General features: G+C 38.3%; 1 protein-coding gene across 1 annotated transcript in view; it reads left to right on the forward strand.

The window, feature by feature from the left end:
• LOC306795137 (supervillin-like) overlaps nt 1–1878 on the forward strand; it is a 49270-nt gene extending 47392 nt beyond the window's left edge. The window contains exon 29 of the mRNA XM_079293516.1: nt 48–1878. Within this exon, the coding sequence (XP_079149642.1) occupies nt 48–134 (87 nt within the window). The 3' untranslated portion in view covers nt 135–1878. The remainder of the gene's footprint in view (nt 1–47) is intronic.
• The last annotated feature ends 11181 nt before the right edge of the window (nt 1879–13059 follow it).

Consider the following 13059-nt stretch of genomic DNA (forward strand, 5'->3'; position numbering starts at 1 on the left):
ATTGATCAACATTTGTTTTTTTATCCTCTTACGTTCATGTTTTTCAGACACTTCTTGAGATGAGTCGAGTTGAGTTCAACGCTCTGCCAAACTGGAAGCAAAATAATCTCAAGAAAAGCAAGGGTCTGTTTTAAAACACAACTTTTTGTACACAAATCTTGTTTTCAGCAGCTTTTTGATCATTTGAGAGAAAATTATGTCCTCATTTTGTAATGTATAAGAACAGCAAACATACAATTCTGTTGAAATATTGCTCTATTTTGAATAACTTCATTTTGTTTTATGTTTCCCTGTGTCACTGAAATATTTTAGCCAATCATTATGTGCAATTGTTAATCTTTCTGATGGCAAGATGTTTTCCTTCTATGGTAAAAAAAAATAGTTACTCTCACATTATAAATATGTAATATACTATAAATGAATGTGTTTTTATGTCTGACACCAGACTGTGTCAATGTTCATGTGAGATTGTGTTTGTATGAGAATTGCCTGTGGTGTTAAAACTGAGGGCGTTATTGATTGATTTTTGAGAATGGGAAGATGTGATTCAATCCTTTTAGCAAAAACAAAGAAACAAAGTAAAGAAGCAAAACAAGTCAAAGTTCAGAGAACAATCCCTCAAATAATTTGTGGACGTTTGAAAGAAACGCGGTGGTCTTAAACCGAGATTGTACTCGATTGTACTACGTCTGACTTGTATAGTTATAACAGAAAATATATATTCAGTTTTTATTTTAACTGTAGATGTATTTGTATGTGGGTGTGAAAAAGTAAACTCTGAAATCCCAAAGAAAACTGAAACATGAAAAGTTAACTGTGACTTTGCAACCATCACATTGATGAGATTGACTGTCGTCAGCATCATTGAAACTGGCCCATACATTTTATTTTTTTTCAAGTTTGGGACTGAATACTTCCTGGTTCTCACGAATAACTGCCTGTGTGCCAGTGATGGCAGCCCTCTGATCAACTGGTTGTAAGAGATAAGATAAGATAATCCTTTATTTGTCCCTCAGTGGGGAAATTACAGGATTACAGGTGAATGAGTTAAAGTGATCAAAAGTGTTCAAGTGTTCCTGTTCAGCGTGTTAGTGGTCCACCGAGAGCAGTTTGTTGTGCAGCCTGACAGCAGCGGGGAGAAAGGACTTGCGGTACCTCTCCCTTAGACACCGGGGATGAATCAGCCGGTGACTGAAGGAGCTGTGCAGAGCTGCCAGAGTGTCCTGCATGGGGTGGGAGGCGTGGCTCATCAGGGATGAGAGCTTCGCCATCATCCTCCTGTCTCCCACCACCTCCACAGTATCCAGTGGACACCCCAGCACGCTGCTGGCCTTCCTCACCAGTTTGTCCAGTCTCCTCCTGTCAGCTGCCGCGATGCTGCTGCTCCAGAAGACCAAATCAAGACCAAATCAAGTCTTTTTGTCTTGTTGTACATGTTTTTGTGTATCTGTGTGTGTGCAAGAGTGTGTAAATGTACATCTTTAAAAGTATTAAGTGTGTGTGGGTATGTAAGAGAGAGTAACTGTGGAGCATAAACTGCCTTTATAGCTGGAGCTGACACCACAAGTGCGTACTGCAAATGTGATGTAATGGTATGTTATGCATGAACAATGCTGTTGATATGACTGCCTGTGATGTCTGAATTAGGAAATTCTCTGCATGATGTTCACAAAAAAAATATTTTGCTTAACAATGGTGTTTTAATTTGTTGCAACATACATCTTTTTTTTTTGTGACACATAAAATCGGCGTTGCGTGTGGAGACAGCTTCCAGGCCAGCTTGTATTTCATGGCACATAACGGTCAACATTGGTGGTAGGGAAATGAGATATTAATGCTCAAGAGTCCCTTTTAAATAAAGTATTTAAAAAAAAAAAACACGTTTGGTTCTGATCGTCTTTTTAAACAGCATGTTGGCCTTTCTTACTGTGTTTTTCTGACTATGGGGAGTAATAGAATGCTTTCTGCATGAACGGTTCATTGGGATCAATATTACAACAGCCGGCTAGAAGTTGTTGCAGTAGACATACAACATGATACTTCTTTGGTCTGACGACAAATGCACATTTTTCTGTTGTACTCTTCCAGTGGACCAGTAAAACACGGCATTACAGAGGCACTACTCTTCTAAACACCTTTCAAGGTTTTTTTTTTAACGCCAGGCATGTATGTCATACAACAGAAACGGCACATATGTTGAGTAACAATGGCTCCATGTCAGTTAGGACTCTCAGAAAGCATTCTGATGATCAGTGAGCACAATACCAGAGCCCTGGAACTACTTTATCTCAACTGAACACAGCCAGTGTTTATGTTAATAAACACAGCATCTGTGTCAGACAAGTCAAAATCTCCACTGTGAGAACGTGTCTGCGGATGTTGCATGTACAATTTAGTTTCTTTAGAAGCTTTGAAATCTTCATGTTAGAAACCCATTTCATTAAAAAAGACTCAAGCAGACAAAGCTGCCTGTATTGATTTAGTTAGCTCAGTAGGCTCCTTGTTACACATCTTATATTGTACTCATTTTAGAAATACGAGGGTGTGACGCGACTAAAGTGGCATTAATTAAAACCTGTAATACTCCTTTGTTGGTCACTTTTGCTAGCAGCGGAAACAAGCTGACAAAGTAGCTTGTTAGCAAACTGAGTGGAAACGTGTTAGCTGACTTGCGTAGTTACACACCCAGCAGATGCGGAGCAACATTAGCACTCATTTGGAGGCGCGTTACTGTCCACTTTATGAAATGTAAGTAATTAAGTCTTCTATTAGCTCAGCTCTCGGTTTCCAAAAAAACAAAACCTTCGGTGAAAAGATGCTGAAAGTAAAAAATTCGGGTAAGTATTGAATCCTTTGTTCATTTGTTGCCCCTAAAGTTGTCAAATTATGCATAGAAACTGATAATATATAAAATATGCATCAAAGTGATTGTGCTGCTGTGTGTTTATGCGTATTTAACCACCAGGGGGCGTTGTCTGTCCAACCTCTAACTTCTGTGAAGCTCTCCCTTAATACAATGTGTGCAGCCTTTTGGGGCCATACATAATCAATAAGTGATGAGTGGAACATCAAACATGTAAAACGAACAAGAACTAAATGAGCTTCTTGAAATATTTGTTGTAGGTCTCGAACAATTGTGTCAAAAACAGCCATGAATTTCCATCAGGTTCTTCATGACTCAATGCATGTGATGCAGCACATCTGTGCATCACCACACCCCGGGGTCACTGACATACTGTTAATACACAGAGAGAGATGTATATGAAGGGTGTATTATTAATAAAGGAAACACATATCCAAACATAAACAGGTCTCTTACTGTAAAGTTATTTCCACGACAGATGGCAGGAGGCAGCCGCCGCTTCCCCGAACAGCGAATGGGCGGCTTGTTTGTTTGTTATCTACCCTCTGTCCTGTGAGCATTAATCACCTGCATCGCTCTCTGCCTTCTGGCTCAGGTGCAACAGCGGCCCACAATGCAACTGACATGCAGGCAAACAATGGCAATACAAGGCAGAATATTGAGTCATAACCCTCTGGATGTGAGATGATGGAGGCGAACGGGCAGCCCTGGAAGGGAAGACGAGTTTAGACTTTGATCAGGATTACAAATTTCGACTGAGCCTGAATTCATGCTGAAGTCATATTTTATGAAGTAAAGCCAATTTCAATTTTTAGTTTTCTGTTGTTTCTTGCCTTCTACCTAAGCTGTTCAAAGCAAACTCATTCCCACTCAACACCACATCCAATAGAGATATTTTTGGGGGATTGATCAGCTCAGAGAGAGCCAATTTCTTCTTCTTCTTCTTCTTCTTCTTCTTCTTCTTCGTAGATTAAAATGGCTTTGAGGAAGACAAGCGAGTCCTTTAGATTCTCAAAACTCACAAAGTAATAGCGCCTGGCTCTCTCGGAGAGGAAAATAAAAACTTGTCTTTATGTGAGAAATCCAAGGCCTTGAACAATTCATTGTACGCTCTGAGTGAGGCAGCTAATATTGAGCCGAGACAACCCTGCAATAACCTTGGCTGCCTGTGTGTTTGCGTGCACTGAATCGGGAGGAATGAAGGTGATAATGCTGCTCATCAAATGATGCTCTCTGGCGTTCCTCCCAGCAGCGCTCTGGAGTCCTGCTGCTGAGATGAACTCGCCCAACATTTCCCAGACTGCTTACGAGCTACAGCGCGATCACCTCTTGGAGCTTTTGCAATATGTGCAGTTGAGGATATTGATCCATCAGGTATGAATCACATCAGGGAAACCTAGTTTATCGTCTGATGCTTTATGGGAAGCCAGATATTGTTTTTTCGTTCTTTGTATTTTATTGCTTTTGACACCACTTCATTTGCCAATTCCTGTATCGAGGCTGGTGCTGTGTCTGATCATTGTCCCATGAACCATCTTCACAAAGTACTTTATCTTTGCATCATAAGTGGCACTTATAGTTCCCATAGTTTTCTTTTGTGTGACAAAATAAGCTCAACTCAAAGGTCCATGTACATGCTTTTTCAAAGGCTTTCAAAACTGCAGCTCATCTCCATAACCGTGTCCCAAATCTAATACTACGTGCTACTTCTGCACAGTATGTACTACATCAATACTAATTGTCATAGTTCTAGTCAAAGTTTGATTTCAATCAAACTGCAACTTTGGAAAATGTTTTTCCGAAGATTTAATAGTTTTTGTTTTCCATACAACACGACCACCCACAATTAAATACTTTTATATTTATATATCTGACTCTTTTGTAGTGGGAACACACTACAAACAAATATCTCTGCCAAAGACTGTGAGAAGCGGTTGAAAGCGCTGACAAAGCTCGTTCGTGGACCTTTGAGTTGGGTTTATTTTTTCACTCATGCTGTTTTCATGCTGTTTTCAACTCGGCACTCTTCCATGTGTATCTTCCAGCTGACTGAAAACTGATTGCAACTCATCCCCAACGGAGATGGAGGATTTCCCAAAACGTGCAGGCCGTCCCTGTGAGGTGAGTGCAGACTAGTTCTTCAACATGACCGATATTCTCACAGATGTAGGTGCAACTTTTAGTCTTAGAAGCCATTTAATGTATTCTTAAATGCAACAGGTGACAACTTTAGGAAGTCAGACAGTGACTGTGTGTGTGTGTGTGTGTGTGTGTGTGTGTGTGTGTGTGTGTGTGTGTGTGTGTGTGTGTGTGTGTGTGTGTGTGTGTGTGTGTGTGTGTGTGTGTGTGTGTGTGTGATCATGGTAAAATATGTCTGGAGACACCTACTGTAGCAGGAACTTCAACAGAAGTGGTTTTGAGTTCTTGTGGACAGATGTTGTCGCCCTGATAGCAGATTAATCGTGCCAGAAGAAGTTACAAAACTGTACAGGTGTGTAGTTGAGATCGAAATGAAGGACGAGTTTGAAGATGGGTGTGGTCCGCCTCTGAGCAGAAGTAAGGGGGTAGGAAGAGGAAAAGGAGCCATTGGCTGATTTGGGTGTGATCCCATCGCAAAGATGGTCTCTAGTTACAACTATACTTGATCCCCAATGGACAAATGTGTAAATAGAAGTATTTTACAGCAGACATTTTGACTTGTCGCAGTAGGAAAAGCAACGCTGTCACTAATAACATTAACTATGGCTCTGTTGTATTCAAGTGTTAATCATGGTAATTAAATACAATACAATACAACACAATACAACACAACACAATACAACACAATACAATACAATACAATACAATACAATACAACACAATAGAATACAATACAATACAATACAACACAATACAACACAATACAACACAATACAACACAACACAATACAATACAACACAATACAACACAACACAATACAATACAACACAATACAACACAATACAACACAACACAACACAATACAATACAATACAACACAATACAATACAACACAATACAAAACAATACAACACAACACAACACAATACAATACAATACAATACAATACAATACAATACAATACAATACAACACAATACAATACAACACAACACAACACAATACAATACAATACAATACAATACAATACAATACAACACAACACAATACAATACAATACAATACAATACAACACAACACAATACAATACAATACAATACAATACAATACAATACAATACAAAACAATACAACACAATACAATACAATACAATACAATACAACACAATACAATACAATACAATACAATACAATACAATACAATACAATACAACACAACACAATACAATACAATACAATACAATACAATACAATACAAAACAATACAACACAACACAATACAACACAATACAACACAACACAACACAACACAATACAATACAATACAACACAACACAATACAATACAATACAATACAACACAACACAACACAACACAACACAATACAATACAATACAATACAATACAACACAATACAACACAACACAATACAATACAACACAATACAATACAACACAACACAATACAATACAACACAACACAATACAACACAACACAATACAATACAACACAACACAACACAATACAACACAATACAATACAATACAATACAACACAATACAATACAATACAATACAATACAACACAATACAATACAATACAATACAATACAATACAACACAATACAATACAACACAACACAATACAATACAATACAATACAATACAATACAATACAACACAACACAACACAACACAATACAATACAATACAACACAATACAACACAATACAATACAATACAACACAATACAATACAATACAACACAACACAATACAATACAACACAATACAATACAATACAATACAACACAATACAATACAATACAACACAATACAATACAATACAATACAATACAATACAACACAACACAACACAACACAATACAATACAATACAATACAATACAATACAATACAATACAATACAACACAACACAACACAATACAATACAATACAACACAACACAATACAATACAACACAATACAATACAATACAATACAATACAATACAACACAATACAATACAATACAACACAACACAATACAATACAACACAATACAATACAACACAACACAATACAACACAACACAACACAATACAATACAATACAACACAATACAATACAATACAATACAATACAATACAATACAACACAACACAACACAACACAACACAACACAACACAACACAACACAACACAACACAACACAACACAACACAACACAACACAATACAATACAATACAATACAATACAACACAACACAATACAACACAACACAACACAACACAACACAACACAACACAACACAACACAACACAACACAATACAATACAATACAATACAACACAATACAATACAATACAATACAATACAATACAACACAACACAACACAATACAATACAATACAATACAATACAATACAACACAATACAATACAATACAATACAATACAATACAACACAATACAATACAACACAATACAATACAATACAACACAATACAATACAACACAACACAATACAATACAACACAATACAACACAACACAATACAACACAATACAATACAACACAATACAATACAATACAATACAACACAACACAACACAATACAATACAACACAACACAATACAACACAACACAATACAATACAACACAACACAACACAACACAACACAATACAATACAATACAATACAATACAATACAACACAATACAATACAATACAATACAATACAATACAACACAATACAATACAATACAATACAATACAATACAATACAACACAATACAATACAATACAATACAATACAATACAATACAACACAATACAATACAATACAATACAATACAACACAATACAACACAACACAATACAATACAACACAATACAACACAACACAATACAATACAACACAATACAATACAACACAACACAATACAACACAATACAATACAATACAATACAACACAATACAATACAATACAATACAATACAACACAACACAATACAATACAACACAACACAATACAACACAACACAACACAATACAATACAACACAACACAAATCAATACAATACAACACAATACAATACAATACAACACAATACAATACAATACAATACAATACAACACAAATCAACACAATACAACACAATACAACACAATACAACACAACACAACACAATAAAACACAATACAATACAACACAACACAACACAACACAACACAACACAACACAATACAATACAATACAATACAATACAATACAACACAATACAATACAACACAATACAAAAAAACTTTGTGGTGTTGTTCAATTGTTGTTTTTTGCCTTTATTAGAATCTTAAAGAGTCTTTTGTGAGGTGATGTTGTAGTAAGAAAATGAGATCAAACAAGCAAGCACTTGCATTGCACACATGTTTTGGATTAGGAAAGCGGCTCCCACTGAGCCGACTGCTGAAGTGACCGTTTATATTGTCTGATGCGTAACGTCAGCGGGGTGTTTCCAGGCAGCAGATGGTCACAGTTTGCCCACTTAACGTCAACGCATTCGAACACACACATCCGCACTCACACACCCCGACCGCAATCAACAAACAAACAAACCAGAACTAACAAATTCATAACCTTCCCATTCCTACACCACCCTCTGACACAAGCAGGTACAGTACACTGCATGCATGCATAAACACACACACACACACACACACACACACACACACACACACACACACACACACACACACACACCCAGTGACAAAAAGCCTGCCTGTATCGACCATGACATCAGTCCTGCTTCCTGCGGATGAGAGGGGAACTACGGATGACAGATTGATTGAAAATCTTCCTCCCTCACGCATCCATCACTTCAGCCTGTTTGTCATCTTCTTGCTGTTCAATCCATCTGGATAGAGAGCGAGAGATCCATTTAGACCAGCCCTGACCATCAAGTCGCCCAGAGGGGTTTTAGACGAAACATTGCTCTGGCATAACTACTGTCACAAGAGGACAAGAGGACCACATCTAGTTTGCTTTTAATGAAGACAAAGGAACATTTTCTTGACCTCGTCTTTCTGAATACCCAGGTGGCAGTTAAGCTGCTTGATAAACGAATGTGTGAACGTGAGTGTGATTGGTTGTCTGTCTCTATGTGTCAGTCCTGTGATAGCCCGGCGACCTGTCCATGGTGTACCTTCGCTCCAATCCCCCCTGCCACCCTGAATAGGATAAGAGGTAACAGTTAAAGGATGGATGGTTGGACTTAAATCCTTGACTGTTTTTGTACTTCATTTTACTTGAGTATTTCCATTTAATATACCTTTATACTTCTAGTCCACTACATTTCAGAGGGAAATATTGTACTTTTAACTTCACTACATTTATTTGACAATATTAGTCACTTGTTAGGCTACATTGCAGATTTAGATTCTAGATAGAACACAAGCGCCTGGATGTCTGCAGAGTGAGCTGAACATTTCTGGCTGTAGATGGCACTTAACAGCAAACTAAACGGAGACCTCAAGATCACAGACGAGCTGTAGAGCACTCTGACGGCTGATGTAAATGCATGCGCCTTCATCCTTGAGGATAAAGACAAAGGACCGTGTCAGTCATGAAAAAGCCTGACAAAAGAAAGTTCAGTTCGAGCATCGAGCAAAATAGGTATAAAGCAAAAAATACTGCACAAAAGTTTTAAACATTGGCGTACACTGATTGCTAAGAAATCCACGTCAATGTGGCCTCCGAAAGAAAATCTAATTTTTTTATAGCCGGAGCTGCCAAAAAGTCTTTTATGCTTTTGGAAAAAAAAAACATTTACAAAAAAGAAAGAAAACATGACTCATTTCTCAAGGCAGACATTTTCAAAAACCATTAAATTGAGAACTCAATGTTTGGTTTACAGTATTAAAGTAGAGAGAGAACAGATGAGACAGAAGATTGATTTCAAAAGAGTGAATAGAGTCAAATCTTTTCAGAGATGAGTTTTTGTATCGTCAGACTTTTCATATATATACAATCACAACATGCTGGTATCTTCCAACTGCTGGGACCTCAGGTGCTTTTCCCCAAGTCAAAACAACCATCGCCCACCATTATAATGGTTTTATATTGATTTTATTGAATAATGAGTCGGGCAGAACATAAGACGTCTAATGTTGTGGGTCTTTCAGACAACACAGTCATAGTTAACGTCTCTGTGCTTTGAAACCTGCTTTTTTGCTACATGGAGATTTTAGCAGGAGGAGAAGGCTTTTGTACTTGTATCATTTTATAATTTGCGTATGACGATGAGACGCAGCTAACCTTGTTCTGGCTGCAGCTTTTTTTTGTGCTTGCCGTCTAATCCTCGCTGAGCCCATCGGGTACTTTGGCACCAGCTAAATAGGGTTGTCCACTCTTTGATACGGAGTGACCTTCTCTGTAGCAAGGGAAACAGAATCAGGTCTGCGAGGGCTCGGCCTCTGTCCTGACATTGTTATCCTGCTTTCTTCCTCAGCTCCAATCTCCATGCAGTACCTCCTCTCCTGCCTCTTATATAAACTGATTTGCTCCAAAATGGCACTTCCACCATTGTCTGACTGACCAACTGAGTAGGAAGTCGTAAATGTCTCCAAATGACTAAATTGTGGCAATTTTTAAACTCCCCCTTCTGCCAATTTTGTCTCTTTTATCTCAATTATTTTCAGCCTCAAATGATTCCTTCTTCGCTGTGGAAGTAGTGGATCATTCATCAAACGTCTGCAAGAAATGTTGCAATTTAATCTTTTAACGATTTGTTTGTAAATGACAAAAAAACAAAAGGGGTTAAAGTGCAATTCACTTTACATATTACGTTGTAAACAGCAGCATTGTACTTTTAATAAGTACCACAATATTTGTGATGAATATTTGACTCTACAGTCATTGCAATCTTTTGTCCACGTCTATTTATTTGTACAGACATTTTGTCTGGCGCACGTCTCATTTGAATAGAAACCCCTTCAAATCCAATTCCTCTGAACCTCTCTAAAAAGCAATCTGCAGCTGAGGGTTTATGAGGGGCTCATACTGGACCTAGATTTCATCAAGGTCAGTGGCACACAGTAACATGGAGTGTGGGAAGAGGGTACTGTGTGTAGTAAAGCTGGGGCTACGGCCTTCAGTCGTCTGTTTTCTACTCCGAAGCTGTGATATATTTCCCAAGATCGGGTATTTACCCCAGACTATCTGGCCAGCTTCTTGTTTTTATGCCTCTGCACCGGCAATAGCTGTGGCTGGAAGCATTATGTTTTCGGGTGGTGCATCCGTCCTGTCCAATGCTCGTGAAAGCGATATCTCAGGAACGCCTCACTTCAAATTTGGCGCAAACTTTCACATGTACTCAGTGAACTGAGTAGAATTTGTTGGTCAAAGGCCACTATGACCTCGTGACTCAAGAATTAATTTGCTAATCATGACAATTTCAAGCCAAAGGGATGAAATGCTGAAGTGATGATATTTTGGATGTAAACCCGCTACATGACTGCAAGGCAGTATTTCTAATTCATGCCTTTTACAGCGATCTTCAAAATAATGTATCTCTACAGTCAGCTATGTGCGCCTCATGTTTTATACAAACTCATTCTCCTTCGCAGATGCTGTGAAATTGCTTTTATAGGTGTGTTTACCTTTGCCTGTAATGCTTCCTGCACACACACACACACACACACACACACACATATTAACATACATATATATATTTTTCAATCAGTATCTTTGCAGATGGCTTTCAGTATCACTGCAGGTGGTTTGCAGTGCAGCAGGTCTCATTTTCAAAACAGCTTTTTACTTTTTTCTCCGTCATTCTCCTTCCGTTGTCCCTCCCCCTCCATTTATTCCCTCCATGTCTATCTTTTCTTCCATTCTCTCTCTCTCTCTCTCTCTCTCCTTTCCTCTCCCTCCCTCCTCTCCATACTGCTCCTCTTCTCCATCTCTTTTAAATCTGCAACAATCAGCAGCATTGGAAAAGGCTATTTTACAGATGTTTGCCAACGCCGACATCAGATAGTATGTTATGGCCAAATATGGTATTATACCATATTTGGCTCTAACAGGTATCTCTAATTGTCTCAAATGATTTCCCTCAACAGGCTTTTCTTATTTGTGAAACGCATTTGCAGCGTCACAGACCATAAACGTGAAAAGTATTGCAATTGAATTGAATTGGAGGCATCTTTTGCATGCTGGATAACAGCAAAGCAGCGCTGTGGAAGATGATGGTGACTGACTGTGTAATTGTGATGAATGTTGTGTGTCAGTGTGACTATTACTGATGGAAACATTAGCCCAAACTGACCAGCTAACCCTCCTCAATGGGAGGAAGTAATGCACTCAAGCAGCTGACTCAATTCCCCAGCATGCATCAGCACGCACACGTAGCAGCATGCACTGTCACAAAGGCTTTATATATATATATAACATATATATATATTACGATCACCGTGCAGCCTCACATCGCGTAGGCACTCTTTTTGCTGTTTCCCCTGCGATTAACATGTACAGAGACAAGAAAAAAATGAAACCCTTCATCTTCACACGTCTGCAGCGTGGAGAGACGGTTCAGTGTTTTCCGGGCCACAGACAACACAAAGTTTAATTGCATGACATCAAAGGGCCGTCTCTTCCTCTCAGTCCCAAACCGTCTATTTATTTCTTCCGCTGAACTTCAATTCTCTTCAGCAGCGTCATTTTCCGCGAGCGGCACGACGCCTTGTCTTTCATGTCTGAGCTAATGTTGTTTGTAAACCCAATATGTGTGTTTAAGTCGAAAATGTGACCGTGAAATGTCCAGAAGATGATTTAGATTTTTCATTATTCACTTTCTCCTTAACATCTACAAATGTTCAGGGAGATTTGTTTTGGCAGCATCCTCTGTTGTTTTATTTTTCAGAGGGATGTACTAAATCTGATGCAACATCAGCAATTTTCTCTGTGCTGCTGCCTATAGCTGCAATTTTTTTTTCTCACCTCGGTGCAGTCCATTATCAGCATTTGCTATCAGGAGAGTTTATTACGGCGGAACAAATCCC

The sequence above is a fragment of the Melanostigma gelatinosum genome, assembly GCF_949748355.1.
Source record: "Melanostigma gelatinosum genome assembly, chromosome: 21".
Lineage (NCBI taxonomy): Eukaryota > Metazoa > Chordata > Actinopteri > Perciformes > Zoarcidae > Melanostigma > Melanostigma gelatinosum.